At 40.5% G+C, this 21,171-nt stretch overlaps 1 protein-coding gene across 1 annotated transcript; it reads left to right on the top strand.

Moving 5' to 3' along the window:
- The first annotated feature begins 356 nt into the window (after nucleotides 1–356).
- CFL2 (cofilin 2) lies at nucleotides 357–6,067 on the top strand. Its single transcript, XM_063398900.1, has 4 exons — nucleotides 357–489; nucleotides 1,925–2,232; nucleotides 2,329–2,405; nucleotides 2,497–6,067. Exons 1-4 carry the CDS (start codon nucleotides 487–489, stop codon nucleotides 2,607–2,609), a joined length of 501 nt encoding a protein of 166 aa, XP_063254970.1. The 5' UTR covers nucleotides 357–486; the 3' UTR covers nucleotides 2,610–6,067.
- The last annotated feature ends 15,104 nt before the right edge of the window (nucleotides 6,068–21,171 follow it).

The following is a 21,171-nucleotide window of genomic DNA, read 5'->3' as shown; positions in this document are numbered from 1 at the left end:
GCACGGAGCAAACCCTTCAGAGCGGCAGAGAGCGCCTCGGCCAGGGGAGCAGCGCGGGCGGGCGGTGCGGGGCAGGGGGACAGCGGTGCCTGGCTCGGAGCGGCCGCGCCGCCATCGTGCTCCGAGCGCAGCGGAGGGGCCGCATCGCCCCTCAGCAGCCAGCCAGCCACCGCCGGGGCCGGCTGAGGGGCTCCCGCGGCTGCGGGGCCCAAACCAGACACCCGCAGCCGGCGCTGACGCTGCCCGCGCCGGGCGGGCGGCCCGGCCCCGCCGCCTGCGGGCCCTACGCCGCGGGGGCCGGCGCAGCGCGGCCCGGCGGCGGCACGTGGTGGCGGCGCGGCCCATGTGACCGGCCCTCCCCGGCCGCTGCGGCTCATCCCCGCCCGGCCGAGTCCCCGCCCGCCTCGCCCCCAGCGCAGCGCAGCGCTCTCTGCGTGCAGCAGCCCCGCACCGCAGGCAGCCGCCGCCGCCCCGGGACCCGGCGCCATGGTAAGGGCGGCGCGGCGCGGACGGGCGGGGAGGGCGGTGCGGGCGGCTGGCGCGGCCCGGCGGAGCCGAGCGAGGCTGAGTGGAGCAGCCCGGCCCGGCGCGGCCTCCGGCGGCCATTTTAGTCTAATTTTAGCCGGGTGCGGGGGGAAGGGGCCGCGGGAGCGGCCGCGGGGCAGCTGCGGGCGGCGGGGCTGCGGCCGGGGCCTGGGCCGGGCGGGCGGGCGGCGCGGCGCTCCCTGCGGCACCGCCCCGCCGTGCGGGTACCCGGGGCTGCGGTGAGGGGTGAGGGGCGCGGGGCGCGGCAGAGGGTCCCGCACCCCTCCCCAGGAGCCGCGGCCGCCCGGCGCGCAGGCCCCGCGGGCGGGAGCGGCCGTGCGGCAGCGCGGGGCCGGGGCGGGGTGTCTGTCGGAGCGCAGGGCCGGAGGGCGCGGGGCGGCGGGATTCCCTCCGGCCCTGCGAACAAAGCGGGGAGAGGGGCCCGCGGCGCCCCCGGGGACAAAGCCGGCGGCTCCGAGCGAGGCGCGCACCTGCCTCCGCTCCCCGGGCAGCCTGCGCTGGCAGCGCCTGCCTCGACAGATGTAATTGCTGGACCGAGAGCAAGGGCGCTGCAGATGGGCTGAGCTCGCTTGCTCACTCGCAGCGGGGTCTGCTAAATTATTTTCATTTTGCCTTGAGCTCCCCGTTTGCTTTGCCGGTGTTTTGTTTCCTTACTGGTTTAGGCTCATGTTTTGAGCGGCTTGCGAGCCTAATGGGGAGCTGTACAATTGTAATTGGTATTTTTATGTGAACGAAGAGCAAACAATGCTCCCGCAGCAGTATGAAGTAAAATTCGGGAGTTCTTAAGGCGCGGTGTTGAAGCTGACACAATGCAGAAAACATTTCTGCTGCTTGTAGAGCCTTACCTCACCCAACAAAATGAGAGTCATGACAGTGCTGGATGTAAGCTGCTGCTATAGTGTTTGCTCTACTAAAAAAAACCCCAAAAAACCAAAAAAACCAAAGAAAACCACCAACAAAAATCAACCCACCAGAACCCCACCCCCTGCTATCCCAACTGAAAATTACAAACTCCCCTCCTGTGTTCAGTTCCTACCCCCTCATCACTCCCTCTTCCCCTCCCCCCAAATAAGCCAAATGCATGATAAGGTAAAGGAAAACTGAGTAGTACTGTGGTGTGACTGGTTGTATGAAACTGCTATCCACAACTGCAGCTGAAAATGCTGAGATCTGCAAGAAACTACTGAATTTGCACCTCCTTTATGTCCTCTGCTCCAGTCCTACAAGTATTACTAAATTCATAGTGTGTTCAGGTTGAGTATAGTATTTTTATTCTTACGGGGGCAGGCAGACTTCTTTATCTAGCACTGTGGGCTATCATCTTCTAGTGAGTGTTAATTTTTGGTGTTTAAATTGTTCCTTTGATCTCATTTTACAGGCTTCTGGAGTAACAGTGAATGATGAAGTCATAAAGGTTTTTAATGACATGAAAGTAAGGAAATCTTCAACCCCAGAAGAGATTAAAAAAAGAAAGAAAGCTGTTCTCTTCTGCTTAAGTGATGACAAAAAACAAATAATTGTAGAGGAGTCAAAGCAGATATTGGTTGGTGACATTGGTGATACTGTGGAGGACCCCTATACAGCCTTTGTGAAGTTGCTACCTTTGAACGATTGCCGATACGCTTTGTATGATGCCACATACGAGACAAAGGAATCTAAGAAAGAAGACCTGGTATTTATATTCTGGTGTGTGAAAGCAAAGCTTGCTGTTAAAATTGAATATGTTGGAGCTACCACTGGATGACTTAATAACTGTTTTGTTGTTGGCTTTTTTCTTTAAAGGGCTCCTGAAAGTGCACCTTTAAAAAGCAAGATGATCTACGCAAGCTCTAAAGATGCCATTAAAAAGAAATTTACAGGTATGGACCTGAAAATGATTTTCTCGTTACTTACAGTGCCATTTAGATGTCGAGGTTCTCACAAGTACATTGTTGTCCATCTGTCTTTCAGGTATTAAACATGAGTGGCAAGTAAATGGTTTGGATGATATTAAGGACCGTTCAACACTTGGCGAGAAATTGGGAGGCAACGTGGTAGTTTCACTTGAAGGAAAACCCTTATAAAAAAACAGACAAGTGCCATCTGGATCTAAGGAGCTTCCATTTCTGCAGCTCGTTCAATTGGAATAGTATTAGTCTCCCCATCCCCTCCCCTCCTCAAAAAATAAGTCCCGTCCCCACCGCCCTGAAGGAGATGTCATTGTTAAGCAGTCTACCAGCGATTGCCATTAGACTCTTTAATCCTGGTAGTTTATGTAGGATTCAAGGAATGCTTTCACGTCATACTCTTGGCCAAAACTGACGTTGCAGGCATTCCTTGCAACATGTTCAATGAATGTGATAGTTAATGTAAATAGTCTAGCAGACAGCAAAGGGTAAGCTAATTGAATGCCTTGAAAGTATTGTCCACTGGTCGGATGGTAGACTCTCTACAGTATTACTTACAGTTGCACTTGATTGCAGTTCCATGAGGCTCTTGTGCATTCATACACCTCACCTGCCTTGACAAGCCTATTTTTGTGACATGGCAGCACACAACACTATGCATTTAAAGCACTTTTTTGTAATATGTTTGACCCGCCCCCCCCAAGGAATGCCAATTAAGTTGCTGTAACAATTGTGTCATCAAATTATTGTAGTACCTCAGTTTCATTCCTGTTACATGCATATCTTTATAAATGAAGTAGCTGTTACGATGCCTTTTGTTTTCCATTGAATGTACACTACTGAACAGGAGTAGAAGTTATCTGTTTACCATATGAGTCTTGAAACACTAAAGTTTTGTAAAACATCGGTCATGGTGGCAATTTCTGTATTAAAAAGAGCCTTAAATGGAACATTGTTTTTTGAGATCAAAAACTGGCCACGTTGCAATAAAACTTGTGGCTTATTACAGAACGTTGCCTTGTTTTCATTGGAGAATATAGTTTTTAAGTGTTTAAGCATATTTCGAATAACTTCTGTGGAAAGTATTGTAAAGGTAAACAATCATTAATCTCATCTTGAATAATGCAAGTTTTTAATACCGATTTAGGCACTGCTTTACAATACTTTGTGGCTCTGTTCTGGCCGTTCAATAAAGGACCTGCTCCTAGTTTACCATAAGTTAAAGAAGCTACAACTACTGGAGACCATTCGTTCCATGAAACACTTGTGTCAGAAACTTATGAAGTAATTAACCATGCAGTGTGTTTCGTACCTGAGTGTTCTTAAAGTTCTACATGCCAGAGTAAAACCTTGCACGAGTTTTTACAGCTCGCCGTCCATCTCAGTAAGATGATGTGCAACGACAGTTACATGCGGAATATGAAGCAGGGAAACAATTTCTGTGTCTTGAGGGTTGCAGTTTGACTCAGTACAAGAATTAGCCTAAATGAACTGTTCTACTTGTTAGCTTCTATGTAAATAGAACTGGAAAGTGTTTGCCACTACTGAGGCTTGCATAGGGGACGTGTTTTGGCTGGGAGCCAAATAATGCTCTCCTTATAGAGAATTTGATCTGCTCTGTGTGAGCAATCCTCCGTTAGCCAGAGCTATTTATGGCAAACACATGCTTTTGTATCTTGTCATCGTTATCCACAAATGGCAAAACTGGACATGATTCTCCTGGTATGCATAAAGGAGCGCTGTTAGGCAGCCACTGGCAGCTGAACTGTACATGCTGCTAGAAGGAATGCTCTTTTATCATTACCTTATTTTAAAAAGTTGGAGTAGAATTGTGGAGCTTTTAAATGCAGGCTCTTTATGTTCAGTCCATAGCCCTTTTTCAACAAGGAAGCAGATAATAATCCAAATACTTTCTCTGGTTTTTTTTCGGTTTTTTTTGTTTTTTTTGTTTTTTTTCCCCAATAGTTTAAGTAACCTAGTGGTACTATATTTAGGCTCTCTTGTCCTGTAGAACTTTAAGACTTTATTTCGGGCTTCTGGCTATCCCTATGACTTGCACACCTCATTGTGTTAGCTGTTCTATGTAGACTAACTAAACTTTACTAGAATTTGAGTAAAAAGGCATGATGACCACTGACTTACTAAGTGTATTAATGAGTCTTGGTTTTGTTCTACAAAACTCTCCTTTCAGGTACCTTTTAAGATTGCGAAGTAACTGATGGTATGCATGTTGTCTAGATGAAAAAAAACCCACAACTTTTTATTCCTCGAAATAGTCTATTTCTGATCATTCATGTTGTATGCAAAGCCCAGTTTAATGTAAAAATCTTTGTGCTTTATGTTTGAGTTCAGTACAGTAAAATGAAATTATCTTTTAACTGATTTTTCATAAGGAATAAATTGTTTCTTTAGAAAAAGCCAAAATGGAAAATGTTAAATTTTAATAAACCATTTGAATTTTCATTTTAGACAGTAAACTTTTTTTAAGAAGTACTGTGTTTAAATTTATTGTTTCTCTCTGCTGCAGTCTGGAAAAATGTCTGTGGCTTCTTAGTTGAATATTATAGGTTCCTTTTTTTTTTTTTTTTAACTAGCTTAGGTGTATGTTCACTCAGTCCAGCTAGCTATGAAATTGAAGCACAAACTGTCTTTATGTAAGATTCCTACCAAATTAAAGCTTTGGATCCAAAAGGATCAGCCTGCCTTCAGTTTGTTCTTGAAATGAATGACTGACTGACTGATGTGAGGTCCAATTCAGATGGCTTGCTTTTAAGAAAAAACAAAAACAAAACAAAAAAAGCCCAATAAAGTGCTACAGAACTGTTACTGTTTGAATTATAAAACAAATGAGAGACAGCTGGCATCTGTTCCAAAATGGTTTGTCAGCTGTTGTTTTCTGTCATTATGCAAAGTGGTGAGGGCCTCATTGTGATCGAGAAGTGGAGGAAAATCCTCTCAAGTTGAATATCTTCTGTGTATCTCTGTGTAGACGTGATTTTTGGATATTTTGGCTTCAGTTGTTTTATTGATAAATTTTTCATGAGAGTAGCTTGTGCAGAAATGGCATTTTTCTTCTAAAGAAATATTTCAAGGCCAGCTGTTTTGTTTGATTTGGTAAATCCTGGAAGAGGTATAGATGGGTTTGATTTCTCTGAAAAGGGAAACCAATCCAAGACTAGAGTGTGTAAGTGAGGTTTATGCTTGTGGCGATTTTAGAAGTGCAAAGCTTAAATTTTTATGGACTTGAGTGTAAAAATCACTCCTAGTCAGATCATGAAGTGGAGTTTGAGTATGATCAGTTAAAACCCAAAGTGTTTTGCGAAGTGGAAGTGTTTTCCTGCTCTACCATTCCCTCAGAACAAGTGATGGAATACAGAAATTGCCACAATTTGATAATAAGCTTTACTCTCTTACGCCAATTCCAGTATAAACCAAATTTTCATGTCTGCCTATTTTTTATAAACTTCTGTGAGTCCCCTTTAGATTGTGGTGGCAAGTTAATGATTGTAGAGTGAAAACACGGCACTAATGGTGGATCAAAGATCATCAATGTAGCACCTGTCTATGAGTATTGAATTTCTTTCAAACATTTCTGATTTTGAAAACCTGGTATAAATAAAATTAATTTAAATGTCTTCAGTTGTTGAGTTTGTTTGTGTGCTAGACAGCACCTACGCTCATCACTTTGTTGTTGTCTTTGGACTGAGAGCAGCCCAGATACTGTGAAAGGGGAAGTTTGGGAATACCTGGATTTCTAACAAGTTTTATCTTTTGCCCATTCAGGTCAATATCCAGCTGTAGCAAAAGCCAGCACCAGTGGCTCTGGAGATGGATAGAAAGAAATTTTTAGAGGGTTGGTTCTAGATAACCGTTTTCTTTTGTTGGATCCCAGCTCATGTGTTTAGAAAACTAGATGGCTTTTATAAAGCAAATGTAAAAAATGTATGTTTACACTGGCGAGTCATTTCTGATACAGGGAAGAAAGTGAACTGATGTGTGAAAAAACTGACTCCATGAAGAAGGATCAAAATATTATCATTTTGGTATCAGTGGCATCTCTCTTGTTAATATAAGATTTCTTGGATCTAGGAATATGTTATCTGGAAGAGTAATTTTGTAAACAAAGCTGTCAAGAAACAGCTTCACTATATTCTCTGGAGAAGGCAGACTTTTACAATATACATTCAAAACCCTGTACTGTTTACCTAACATAAGCCTTCTCTGTGGCTGTGGGGAACATACAGAAGAATATGCATTAAAAAGGAATGAAAGGTCTCATTCTGAAGTTTTTTAATAGAAATTACTGTTTAGTTTAAAAATGTTCTATTTTTACTAAATTCATATTCAGTGCTTGACCCTGTTGAATTTGGACATTTCTCTGCCTCACATCCCATGCTGTTAAATCTACAATAATCCCCATACATCTTACTCTTCCTTGCATTACTTATCTATGCATTCTACTAGTAACCTCTGAAAAATAAATACAACAGTGAAGATCAATCTTTTCATAGGAAGTTCAGACAGATGACATAATTTATGTTCATTTAATGTTTTCACGGAATTGTCTTTTTACGTTGTAAAGCTTAGAGAAAAAATGTGCTAATTGGAGGTACTGAAAGTAATTTTTACGTTCCTAAGATTCTGTGATTGTCTTTCTAATAACTTACTGTAGGTTAATGTTTCTGTTGTTAGTTTTGCTTCATAGTTACTTAGAAAATTAATGATTGGAAAAGAAACTTGAAGCTGCTGCTGATTATTTTTAGAAGTTTCTAAATGTCAATTTGGATTATAAAATAATATACAAACTTCAATTTCCCACTGCTAGCCTAATTCTTATTCGTGTGTGTACAGGCTTAGAAATATATGTGTAATCATGCCTGTCCTGTTCCACCTCTTTATTTTTAAAAACAGCTGTGTCACTGCAAATCCCTACCATCTGCCCACTGTCTTCTGTAAAGGTTTACAGACAATCTCCACTGGTACCTTTTAGTATCTATTTTCTCCCTCTCTTGTTTGTGATTGTAGGTGTTTGATTTAGAAAAACTAGCCGCTGTAATATTGTGCTCCTCAAAACCTTTTCTATTATGCAGAAAGTTAAAAGCATCAGTTAATCCCTGGTGAGCACAGCTGCAAGGTTACATTGGCTTGAAAAAAGAGATGTGATTTTTGAGAACCAGTTTAGAGAGCCTTATTTGTGTCTGCTTCCTCTTAGTGGCAGCACTGCTTTCATCTGTGACCTTCTATTAAAGCTGATGTGAGAGCTCAGCTTTTCTTCCATTTTGGCTGTTTCAACAGAAAATGGAATGTGCTTGTAGCAAACAAGGTGCAGAGAAGCAGAGAAGGTTTAGAAGCAGCAGTTTTTCATAGAGACCTGTACATCTGGTGGGTGGGAAAGGGTTACAGCAGAGGATTTGTTTCCTTTTAATTTCAGTAGGAGCTTGCCGCTGTAATGACTGGGCTTATGTTATCTTTTGCTCTGCCTGAACGTACTGATTCCACAGCCTCAACTGTCTCAGTGCTTTCATGCAATGAAATGTGAGCACGCAGCTCTTTATCAGTGAAATGTGGTTTACTCCTACAGAAGTGAAGCCCAGCTACAACAGTGCTCTTGGTCAGCCGTGTCATATGGAGAGATGCACCTAAGCTGCATTTGAACAGTCTTTAAAAAATGTGTGGGTTTTCATTACACCAAATACAATAATTAAGCTATTACATGGGGGCTGAGGATGAACGGGTGTAGTTCTTGATTAGGTGACTGCAAGTGACAAACATAATTCATGGTCGTATTTTTGAATCTTAGCCCTGTTATTTAAGCATGACTTAAAGATGAAACACTTCCCAGTCCATGGAATTCATTGCCTGCATAAATTCTTTTAAGCAGCAGTAGCATAATTTTAGTTCTTCACTGAAAACACTGATGCAGAATCTTGTCACCTGAGGGTTTTTAGTCGTCTGCTTGACAAATTCCTTTTGTAGTGCTGCATTATTTCTCTGCATCCACACTTCAAATTCAGTTCCCAGAACTCTCCTTCCAAGTAACCAAATTCCTAAACAATATTTATTCTGTGTGACTAAAGTAGAAAGGCATCTTGTAGAACACCCATAGGAAACAAATGCATGGTATTAGCCTGCGTGGCCACTGAACATGTTTGGTCCGGCATGCCATCTCTAACTGTGGGGTTATTCTGATGAGAGGTCAGCTCATTCAGGTTTGTGTGGAATAGCCCAACACAGAAAATTCGTGGAAACAGGAAAAAATGTTTCATTTTGCTCAGATAAAGACTTTTCAAACTGGGTGTGATAATTGCTTTTTACCTGTCCTGACAAAAACACCTGGCTTTGACTCTAGCCAGTTTTATCGATTTAGTTTGACAGGTGCAATGGTTGGAAGTATCTCCAGGACAAGCTATATTTAGATATATAACCTTTTGATAATTCTGGCAGTTGCTTTGATCTCATTATTTTAATTCAGTCACTTCAACTCCATTACAATTTAACTGCCTAGTGTTCGGCATTGTCAGTGTAATCTCACAACACAGCTCGAGGAACATTTAAAAGTAGTCATCATCAAAATTAGCAATAATATAAATCAAATTTATTTATTTATTTTATTGAGCTAGTCTCAGTTTTGCAAAGATGATGACAACTCTCTTAAAGTTGGGTGGCCTTCCAGGAGTTCCTGACTGAATACCTGCCATAGATCTTTGTGATAAGGTGGAAGAAATGTTGGAATATTCATATCAGAGCAGTTTGCTTTGCTTTCTTTCATAGCTGGATGAATTTCCTCTCCTGGAAGATGTTGAGGTCACTGTGGTATCAATATTTAAAGTATATTTCACCTTCTATTTCTGAACAGAATGGGCAGATTACAATTACAACCTTTTCTTAGGATGATACAGTCAAGGATCTCAGCTATGAATTTCATTTTTTTCCTGATTACCAGAAGGGAGAAAAGAATGTGTCTCATCCCACTGTGTAGCACAAGGCCAAAATGCAGCACTGCAATTACATGCAGGAATCATAATTGTTTTCAGCCAATTTATCTATTTTCAGCCATTGTACCTGCAGGTACAATGATAAATTGGCTGAAAACAATTATGATTGTTTTGTCAAATGAGTTGTGCACGGTCTTGGAAAACTCTAGGAAAGAACTGTGGTAAGAGAAAATACAAAGTTGAGATTCTTGCAGTAATTGCTTTGTGCACACCAGATTCAAGAAGCATGTGGCTGGCTCTGTGTTTCACCACTAATAGTAATTCGGAATAGTACATTAATTTAACAGCTGTCTTCTATGGAAAATAATGAGGGTAAGATTTTACCTTGTATGCTTGAGTTTTTTTAGCAATGGTGTTAATAACCATTTCTTCTGCTGTAATAGCAAACTGTGGAAATGTGAGAAGAGTTATTTCTCTTTGCATCAGCATCTTACATTGTGTGCAAATACAGATCCTGCCAGTTTCTTCTTAAAATAGTGTTTGGATCATGTTCAGTGGTTAACGGACAAGAATATAGGATTTTTATAAGTCACATTTTACAGTATTAATGTTAACATGCACATGTTTTTTGAGATATAACTTTTAATTACAAAAGGGCATATTTTGGGAGAAAAAAATTAATAACTATTTAAAGCTTATATTTTCCTCTGCTAGCACTTTACTTTTTATTCCTGAAGATACCCATTAGGATGTATTTTTTCCTTTTCGTTAGTTTTTTAGTTTTGGTGTTCCCACTTTCCCCAGACTGCATCATGTTTCAGCCTAATATGGACTGGATTAAGTAGTTACCAAAGGAAGGAGCTATTATGTATATAACATACACCGTTTCTGTAGGAAACTGTCTGCTTGACCCAGTTTTATGGTGCTATTTCTTTCTACAGAGATGGGATCACAGTCAAGGAAGAGGGACAAATGGGTTTGCTGAGAGCATTTAGGAGCACTCAGTGGGAATGAGATTACTATTGTAGTGCCTAATCCTGAAATAATCATACACCATCTCATCAACGTTGCATCAGCATCTGAGAGACATAAATATTCTAGCTACTTTATGATATTAGTCTGAGATAATTTTCTATTATTATAAACTTGGAGCTCTTCAGATAAATACAGAATATTTCTACCTGTGATCAATGTTTTGATGGTTTCAAAAACATCTGTTGTGTATTTTAAAAGAAATGGAAAATGGATATATATTTCTGAAGAAACACATCATTTTTTTATGGGTCTGAAAATTAAAGTGAAGGTTATAGAAGCAACTACTTCCCTTAATCTTTTGGGGGGAATTCCTATAATGTTGTAAGGCTTACTTTTCCATCTGTTGGGCACAGTATGAAAGAATGCACAGAAAGGCTGTTATGGTAACATTAATTTAATGGGAGTGAAGTCACAAGTCACAAGTCATGCTGTATGCAAAAGGAATAAAAATATTCTCAGATTAGAATTTGTCATTTTCATAGACAGTAACATTTAGTTCCTTTTGAACAGATGTGTCCTACTGTGTCTTTGTTTTCCTGAAGATGAAAATGACAAACCCAAACCTTTCCCCTGCCTTTGATTTGCTCTGTGTCTTATTTCCTCTAAAGCATTTTCCCCTTCCTCCAAAGCATTATCCCTGAGATATTGCTCACCTGCTTCCTCTAATCCTCCTGTTTACCTCACTTACCTCAGTTTCACTTCCTTTCATCACTTTTTCACTCCCTGCTAGTTCTGATTTTCCTCTGGTCCCGTTCCTTCATATTAGAAGTGTCCTTTAGTCTTCATCATAAAAAGGGAGCAAAGAAGGAAAAAAACCCCACAAACCAAACCCCTTTTGATCTAGTTTATTTTAAAATAAAATTTAATATATTTCTTTTATTAAAAATATGAATCCTTATGAAGAAATTATTCAAAGAGTAAACCTGACTGCAGTTTACCAAAGTGTCAAGCAGTTTGAAATAATCTCTTGAGATGTTTGAACAGTTCCATTCTGTCCACAGGATTTAACTCAGAAATCCAGACTCCGCCATTTAGATGGGAAATTGCCATATTGGGTTATTTTATGCTCTCCTCAGTGCCAGAAGCATGAACTCTCCTTTTTTTTGCAATCATTAAAGCGTCTGATTTCAGCTGTTATCTTCCATGAAAGTGGTTAAGTACTTAAAGTGTGAGGAAATGCTACGGATGCATGAATTTATGATATATTGAAAACTGAAGCTGTAGAAATAGTGTGAAATAAACTGTGTATCAACACAGAAGCTCGAAGTTAATTGCATGGCTCACTGGTTCATTGCCAAATGCACTGGTTCCTAGTAAAATCAAGAAAATATCAGTATTATAAAACGTGTAGAATACTGCTACATGAATTAGAGGACATATTAAAATATTACATGTTAAAAAGATGCAATAAATCTTGAGATAACCTTTTGTATAATCAGAAATTATATTAATACTATATCTTTTAAGAGTTTTCATCTGCTTCTATTTTTAGAATCTTCTATTAGGCTTTTTCATCTCCTTGGGCTTTTCCCTGCAGTCAGAAGTACTAGAAATTAAGACAGCATTGCAGTAAGGATTTATTTATTTTTCCTGACCTTAAAAAGAAAAGCAAAAAAAAATCTGATAAAGAGATATATGAAGTAGAGCCATCTGAGGGTGCTATTTGACAACCTAATGAAGGCACTCTAATGACATGAGTGGGATAAGAGGGGGATTCTTGCACATGCTGGGCTGAATGCCTCCTCTCATTTCTGGAACTTGTATCTGCCTGATCAGGCAGTGAATTTGGGAATCTACACTTCTTGATTGCTTTGGAAAAGTTTGGTGGTTTTTTTGGGTTTTTTGTTTTTTGTTTTTTGTTTTTTTGTTTTTTGTTTTTGCTTGTTTAGGGAGGCACGATGCCTGAAATGTTTCAGATGTTTCTGAGAATCACCTTGGTCAGCATCTGGAATGCAGGGTGTCTGTGGAGGAGCTAAACTTAGTGTTCTTTGAGGGGCTGGAGTTTGTCCAGAGAAAGGCAATGGAGCTGCTGAAGGGTCTGGAGCACAGGTCTGATGAGGAGCTGCTGAGGGAGCTGGGGTTGTTCAGCCTGGAGAAAACAAGGCTCAGGGGAGACCTTATCACTCCCTACAACTCCCTGAAGGAGGAGTTTGTAGCCAGGTGGGGATCAGCCTCTTCTCCCAAGCAACAGGGCTAGAGGAAATGACCTCAGGTTGCACCAGGGGAGGTTTAGGTTGGATATTATGAAAACTTTCCTTACCAAAAGGGTCATCAAGCATTTGATCACACTGCCCAGGGAAGTGGTGGGATCACCATCCCTGGAGGTATTTGAAAGATGTGTGCATTTGTGTCCTGGGTTGAAAAAAGTAACCAAAAACGTGTATTCTATTTTCATCTGTTGAAGTTGGTTGGGAGATATTGTTCCTTATCTCTTGTAACTCTAGGGGTGGAAAGAGGGCGGATGCCCTCTGTTAATGGGACACCTGATAACACCAGATAAGGCAGTGCCTTCTTATCTCTTCCTCCACCATCCTCCTCCGAGGGACATCACCTGTGAATGGGCCATTTAAGGCCTCTCACAGGACTGATAACATCACCTCATCCCATTGTGAGATGCTCCACCCAGTGGGAGGAGCCAAAGCCTTTCCAGTGAGATAAAAACAGCAATCCCGAACCCCAAGGGAGCCTGTTTCCACTAGATTCCCAGAGGATGACTGGGCCCTTTCTTGAGGATTGTCTCTACTTGAATGGAGCCACATCTGGCACTCTGGGAGGACTTACTTCAGGCTGCTTCCAACACCCTGACCAACAGGGTGTCAGGTCTGCATTCTGACTCTTTCAGTAGTCCTTTTTACTATTGCATTTGTCTTATTTTATTCTACCCTTTTTTTGTTGTTTGTTTCTTCTCTCTCTATTAAATTGTATTTCTGCCTTGGAGTCTCACTGGTTTTGCTTTCAAGCCAGTACAATTTGGTACTTGGGGATGTGGTTTAATGGTTGAGTGGTGGACTTTACATTGCTGGGTTAACGGCTGGAATCAATGATTTTAATCCCTTCCAACTCAGCATATGCTATGAGTCTATGATTTTATAAATGATTTTATGATTCATGACAGCCACCATGCTCCTGCATGTTGCTAAGTGTTTTTCCAGGTGATGCCAGGCTCCTGTGTTGCATGCATTTTGTACAGTAAATCCAGTGCTTCCGGGAAGAATTGGACATTCTCTGTCCATATCTCACACAGCTGATGTGTGTACTCACAGTGCATTTAACAAAGATCAGAACCATCAGATGTTTGGGTCTCTGGTAGGTAATGAATGATTCTTACATCATCATGTTGTGCCTTAACTGGCAAAACTCTGGAAAGCCCAGTGATCACTGGCATCTCAGCTTCTTCTTTTGCCCATAGTTTAAGCTGTGTGTTCTTCACCGCTCTGACTCCTGTAGAGCAGCAGTGAAATTCAGTCTGTCACATCTCAGCTGCTGATCATGCAGCACAAAACATGCAAAGGCATTTTGGTGTTTCACTTAAGGTGCAATTCAGAGTTACACTACATCAGACGTGTGTGCCTGACTCCAGCTCCTGCTTGCTGCCTTTGCTCCTGTTAACAGTGTTCTGCCCACCCTTCCCCCATGAAGATCTGTGATATGAATTAACAGAATTCCTCAGATTCTGAAGTTCTGACTACAAGCTTTCAGAGACTGGGAATCCTGCCATGCCATAGTATTCTGAAGGGTGTGGGCAAGCATGCTCCATGTACAGCACAGTCACTCAGCTTTGAATATCTAAGGGCCGGTACTTCTACAGAGTTTGGGTTTTGCTTTGTTCACTTAATCAGTAAGAAAAGCTTTGTTTTTTCAGCTTTATTTTCCTGTTAGCATTCCAGGTGAATTGTATCTAGTGCTGTACTAAGTGGGAAAGTAAATTAGGAATTTACAGCAGACTAGTTAGAAAACAAAAATAATAGGCAAAATAGCTCACCTGATGTGTATTTGGAATTCAACCAGTGCATGTATATGCTAAAAATAAATGAATTTGAAGGGGAGTTTTGTCAGGATTGATGTAATCCAAGCATTATTAGGTGTAACTCCATTAAAATCAGCAGAAGTTAGAAATACTTATTGTAAGTTCATTACTGTCTGGAATCATTAGAGAACTGTATGGTATGATGTTAATGGCAGCAGGGAAATGCACAGGGTGTACAATAGATGAAGCCAAACATTTTACCAGAATTGTGCATATTTCAGAGCATGCAACACAGATTTGCAGTTTTAGGCAACAAAAAGTCCAGATTGAAAAGTGATGAGTCTCAACATATACAAGAAATGAAGGCATGATTGTTTCAATCAAGAAGTTACTCTAAATATGTATTATTAATTTAACCTCATAGCACTCACTTTTTTAATGTATGAAAAGCAATGATAAATGTTATTATCATGTGGCCATTTTTATCTATTATGGCCTTCTTTGGATCAGCACCTATGTAGTGTCTCTTTGTGTTCTTCGTATACTCACAGAAGCACTCCTCATTTTTGTGAATTTAAGTTCAGAAAACAGTATTAACATCAGGGACTGTTTGTAAAGCAGAATCTGGGCTCTCCTGTCCCAGTCTGCCCAGTGGCCCTGTGTAGTGAGGGTACTTTAAAAGTGACTAGCACAGACTGACAGCACTACATTCAGCAGAAGCAATGTACAGCCCACTCTTATTGCCATATTAATTAATGTGTGAGTTCCCTCCATTTTTATACAAAACTGTAAGAAAAACATTAGAAAATCTACCCAATGTGGAAGAAACCTGAATTAATCTCTCTTGTGACTAGTCATAGTTCTAATTCACATGCTAGTGCCCTAACTAGGTCTGAGAGCTCCAGTCTCTGCTTGCACTGCAGGTTGGGGGTTTCACAGGCGTTCCTGTGTGACAGCCTGGTCTGATGGCCAAGACTTACCCTTGGCCACGTATCTGCCAAGTATCAAATTAGTGCTTTAACACACCCTCACACTGAATGCAGCATCACTTTGCATCTTGAAGGACACTGGTAACTGGTCAGGATCTTGTTTGCCTGGATTCTGCCTCCAGAACTGTACAAATATTCTATGTTTGTTAGTGATTAGAGAGCAGAAATCAGACAGAGTGATGTCTGTATCATTGTGGTGATAATGTTATTATTGTATCTAGCTAATTTTGCACTTCGTAGATTCAGCTCTTCGAGATCATAACATGAACATCCCCATGTGCCTTACTCACGTTATTTGTCTGTTTAGTACTTCTCTTTAACAAGCTGGGTGTGCTTTTTTGAAAAATCAGATTCAGTTGTCAGAACAATGCTTTATTTGTTTTAATGGCTTAACATCACTGTGAGTTTAATTTAATTGCTTCAGGAATCATCTCCCAGTCACTGTCTTTGATCAGAGGTAAACGTGTTTTTCTCAGCCTAAGCTCCAGTGATGAGATGCCAAGAAATATTTCCATGCACTCACGTCCTGAGAAGTGAGATAGGCATCCCTGCAAGTTATTGCTATGAACATCAGTTACTGCTGTAAATTCAGCACTCCACATGCTGCCAGGGCTTGCAGAGTGGACACAATGAACAGGTCAAAGCTGCTTGGTTCACTTCTTCTCACATGGGAATTGCTTGCTCTTGTGCACTGCTGAAGGATAGAGCTGCCACAGCCAAAGGTACCTGGGTTCACAAAGGTACCCATATTCCAGCTGTGTGGTGTTCCACAGCTCCTGAAATGTCTGAAGTCTGACCACAGAGCCCCATCCCTGCAGGTGTGGTACAGGTCAGGACTCCGTGCAGCACGTGTGAAAGCTTGAACATTGTTTTTCTATGCAATCTGCCTGACAGAGAACAGAGAACCCATCCAATGGAGCTTTCATTCCAATCACTGGCTATTGCCTGCAATCAAACCATATTGCCTCTCTTCCTTTCCCCTCTTGTTGTAACAAGTACAACTTAATTTCGTTTTTTTTCCTAGTGCTGTGATGGAGATGATGGTTCAGAATCCTGCACTGATGCCTTGAGGCCTTATTTTAATACTAGCCTAAATATATTCTTGGGCATTTTATTTTGTACCTGTATTGTCCTTTATTTAGAATAGCCTTGCCTTCTTCCATTTTTTTTATCCTGTGATGTAATATTCCCTTTTTTTATATGTTCAAACCAAGATATTCCTAGTAAGATAGCCTCCTTCATCCCCTGCCTTGTTCTACCAGCACCTGTTGGTACCTGGCCCAGTGTGAATCTGTCTTTTCTGGACACATTTGACCAGGCTTTAACATTACAGATTATGAAGATATTAATGCATTGCTTTCTCTGCATCCCAGGATCCTGTACCTTTTTCCATAGAAGTGTGATTATATCACAGGACTGGTATATCTAATTCTTTTTTCTCCTCTGCTCTTATAGAAATTTCTTTTGGTCCCTTAAGATCATCACTTTGCATTATTTGCTTAATATTCCTATAATATTCCTATTTTTATTATTTATTATTATTCCTATTTCTGTTACTGTAGTCCTCAAGGTTGTCAAGATCTTGCATGATACTCCAATCCTCTTCTCTATCAGAAGTACCCTCCAGTTTTTTGTTTTAGCAGATTTCACTTGCTCATTTACCTCCTATTTTTTATGCCAAGATGATTAATGAGAAGATTAAATAAGATTGTTCCCAAGTGAATCTAGGAAACTCCATTAATAATTCCCCTTTCTCCTGAAAGAAGAAGACTCCTGTTCAGTCAGTTTCTTATATGCTTTACAGTTCATATGTTAGTCTTGATTTTCATCTTAATTAATATTATACAAAATACCTTCAGGAGTCCAGCAAGACTAGGTCTAGAATCAATCTCTGTAAAGAACACTGTAAAAATCCTTTTATCAAATAAATATATCAAACAAGTCTACAATAACTTTTCCATGATAAGTAGTGTACTTTTATCCTACTTCTGATTCTTCTTTATCTTTTATTATGTTTCCCTTCTAAATGTGTCATGAAATCCCGATCATTATTCCATTATTCAGCTCAGAGATATGTGCTTTGGCAGCTGCCTAGTTGATTTATTCTCTTTCTTGGTTAAATCTAAAAACTAATATTAAGAGATTTTAATCTCAATCTTATTGTTGATAAATTAAGCCTCAAATATTCGATACTTCATTCAAAATTAAAATGCTAAAATGAGAACAATTTAAGTTATTTTTGAATATTTTGTTAATATTTATTAAACAGTGTTTCAGAAATGTACAAATAGGGGAAATATGAAAACAATGAAACAGCTATAAATGTTATTGTGGATGGCATTCATAAATTCTGTAAACATCACATAGCCAAATTTCAATTAAGGACCATGCTGTCATCTCACTGTGGAGCCCTGCATGGCTGCCTTGTCACCCAACATGAATCAATCAGACTCAGCTGTCACATTGCACATCCTGAAAATAAATTTCAGACTGATGTGTTTTAGATTCAGAACCAGATATAAACAGCATATGGCCCAAAGAAGAGGGGGCTAGAAGCATTCATAGAACATTAGGATGGGACTTGACCTGTAAATGTGTAGATTTAACAGAGAGCCTTTCTGAATCTGGTTGAACCTTACTTGCTCTTGTAATTTGATTTAGTTCATCACCAAGTTTATAGGTCACACACAATCATATCTCAAAAGCAGCCCAGCCATTTTATGATTCATGTGGAAATCAGAGGAGCTGTGTACCTTATGGCATTGATTCAGAGGCGTTGCAGGGGGAAGAGTCACCTCATGAATCACCAGTGTGGCACATTTTAGTCTTCTTTCCCATAAGCTGGTCCCACAGGTACTGACTTGGTGTAACAGTTCTGGTTTGTCTGCAGGATTCAAGACAGTCTTGTACCACCACAGAACACTGGTGTGTTCTATGGATCAGAAATTAATGTACACACTGAGCTAAAGTAATCATGATTAAGTAAAATTCTTAGCTATGGGTGGCTCAGAGCTGATTTTGTGACTGTATGCCTGGGACAAAGGACTACATGAAATCCAGCACTAAGAAAAATCAGCCCAGACTGGAGGGGGAATCCATTGTCAGGACATATTCCTGTAACTCCTCAGTCTTCAGTGCTACAGCTGGGTGATTATCTGAGATGTAAAATAAGAAATACAGCAAATAAAATATTTTTGTGAGAAGCAAAAGGCGAAATTTAACAAAGACCTTTATTAGGTGCATTTGCAATTGAGCTTCACACTGTTTTGTAAAGGTCTACCTTTGTCCTAAGCAGTGATTCTCTGGGTGGGGAGATTTCAGAGTTTGAATTCCAAAAATAGCATTGCCTTAAATGCTGGGAAATAAGCTGCACTGCAGGTTTGGTAAATCTGAAGGTTTTTTTCAGCCACTTAGTCATAGCTGCCCCCTCAAGCAAGACATAACAAAAGGATATTTTTTGAGAAGGTGGGACAAGAACAAATATAATGACCTGAAACTGCATGGGTCCTTTGTATTTTATAAAAGAAGCAGAGGTAAAAGATTTCCTATTGGACAGTATTATAAAATGACTAGAGCCAATAAACTGTACCTAATGATTTTGACTTCATGTAATCAGCAAGGCTCCATTGACTTTAATGGAAAAACATTGATTTGCACTAGCAGAAGAGCTGCGTGGAAGGAGGGGCATTACTGATTGTCTTGTTAATGTGGATAATATTCCTGAAATAATTCTCAAAAACAGAGATTATTAAGGGTTTGTATTTCTTTTGTAGGTCCATTCTGCACGTCCTTACACTTTCAGTGCCAAAGCTGACAAAGCTAACAGGGTGGCTACTCCCATGCAGCTGTGCTGTAATTTGAATGTCACAGCAGATTTACCTGGAGATGGAAGCAGCTTTGCTTTTGAGTCAGATATTGTCACGTTTCAAGAGCTGTTCCTGGCCGTTAAATAATGCCTCAGATGATTGTTGGTTTAATGCTGCTTGATGCCATCTATCAAACTAAGGTTTTTCTCTGGTAAACATGTCAGAAGTAACATTTTTTCCCTTATCTTTGATCATTTTGAATTAGACCACTTTGGTCAGAAAATCTTTAGAATGCTGGTCAGGTAAGGCTCACGTGATAAGAGCAGGAAGACAAAGAGCACACAGTTAGTGTTTGGCTGGCTTGTGAATTTTGCCTGAAGCAGAACATGTCAGTGGTCATCACACCCTCTCACACTGCAAGTGATGCCCTGCTACTACTGACATTCAGAGGAAGCACTGGGAGATGTCCAAGGTTTTCAGAGAAGAACTCAGTTCAAGAGTGCAACAGCAAAAACAGGGATCAAGAAGCCGGTGAGGAGCAGAATAGGAGAACAGAAGACTGAATCTAGGACTGAGATTGAGACAAAAATGGAATGAGCTGATTACACAGATGACCTAAAGGTTTGAGAGTGAGAACAGACAGCTGCCCTCAGTCAAGACCAAAGGAAATTGGGGTATGGAATGGGGTGGTCCAACAAAGAGAAAGGAAGTGACAGATTGGAAGGAGAATAAGATATTAGGAAGTAAAACTGCCAAATATTAAAAAAGAGGGGAAAATAATGATAAAAAATCCCAAAAAGTATTAGGATAAAAGGAAATAAGGTAACAGGGAGCATAAGACTGGTAGCCTTATTATTGATATATACTGAATTAAGCCGAAAGTGTCATTCAGTCTGTTGTGACTGTGCAGCACTGTGCAGTCCTTCCCGATACCCACTATTGTACCCGTGGCAAGACATGACAAGAGCTGCTTTGTCTTCCCTGCCTGGTGCTGCCCTGCTGGGGCAGAGCTGGCCTTTGAGGAATGGCGTGTATGAGGTCAGTCTTAGCAAATCTGCTTTTTATCCTTCTTGGTTGCACTTTCATCAACAAGGCCTTATTTATACTGAGGGTTATTCCCGAGCTGTGACAAGCACTACTGTAAATGGTCTTCTGGTATTTTTACCTCAGATTCATCTCAACATCTGACACAAAAAGAGTAATAACACTGCTTTGGAGAAGTCTCCTATAATGCTCTTACTATTGCAGTTACTGACTGACAGAGTTAATACTGCTGTGAGGCTGATATCCCAAAACATTCTTATTGCCCTCTACAGTGCATGGATTAAACCAGGCAGCTCTGAAATTAAAAACCTAATAACCAGCATGGGAAAACAATCTCTATTTTCAGCTGTCATGTCACCAAAAAGGTTTTTCTTTTTCTGTTGTAATAATAAATTTTGTTAAAATAAAGAATTAAAGAATTTTGTGCTGTGCTTGGTACACGTAAAACCCTTAGTCTAGAGCAAAGGTATGACAGGAAATTTTGGCTTTCTCCTAAAAAAAAAGATTAAGAATTGGGAAGAATTATCAAAAAGGATTCTCTCAGAATGTTCTCTGAAATACTCCATGTTTCAACTGGTTTATAAAGAAGGGACTGGAGTTTAGGAAACGAGATGAGTTCAATTGCTTTAAAGTAGGCAGCTGAAATGCTGATCAGTCTGTGACTTGTTTACAAACATTTCTAAGCATCCCTGTGAACCAAGGAGGAGAGAAATTTTTTATAGGCTCCTTCCCAGATAATCCTATAGGAGCTATGGGAGATGCAGTCTCCTTTTGCATCCATTTGTAATGAAGAATTTGTGCAGCTCAGTGATTGCCTACAATCTGTTATAGAAACATGATGATTAGATTAATAACAGCATACAATCCAAAGAAGAAAAAAGCTGTCAGTATGTTCAGAGCTCAGAATAAGTGAATTTTACCTGTGTGTACTGCATAATATATTCTTCCCCTTACAGCTTCTTG

The sequence above is a fragment of the Prinia subflava genome, chromosome 5, assembly GCF_021018805.1.
Source record: "Prinia subflava isolate CZ2003 ecotype Zambia chromosome 5, Cam_Psub_1.2, whole genome shotgun sequence".
NCBI classification, from domain to species: Eukaryota; Metazoa; Chordata; class Aves; order Passeriformes; family Cisticolidae; genus Prinia; species Prinia subflava.
The sequence above is the reverse complement of the archived record's forward strand: the minus strand, read 5'-3'. Positions and strand labels throughout refer to the sequence as shown.

Bases quoted from the DNA above. Each gene is read 5' to 3' on its own strand.
- CFL2 (XM_063398900.1), top strand. The intron at 2,233-2,328 runs GTGTGTGAAAGC...TTTTCTTTAAAG, and splicing joins GACCTGGTATTTATATTCTG to GGCTCCTGAAAGTGCACCTT. The intron at 2,406-2,496 runs GTATGGACCTGA...TCTGTCTTTCAG, and splicing joins CATTAAAAAGAAATTTACAG to GTATTAAACATGAGTGGCAA.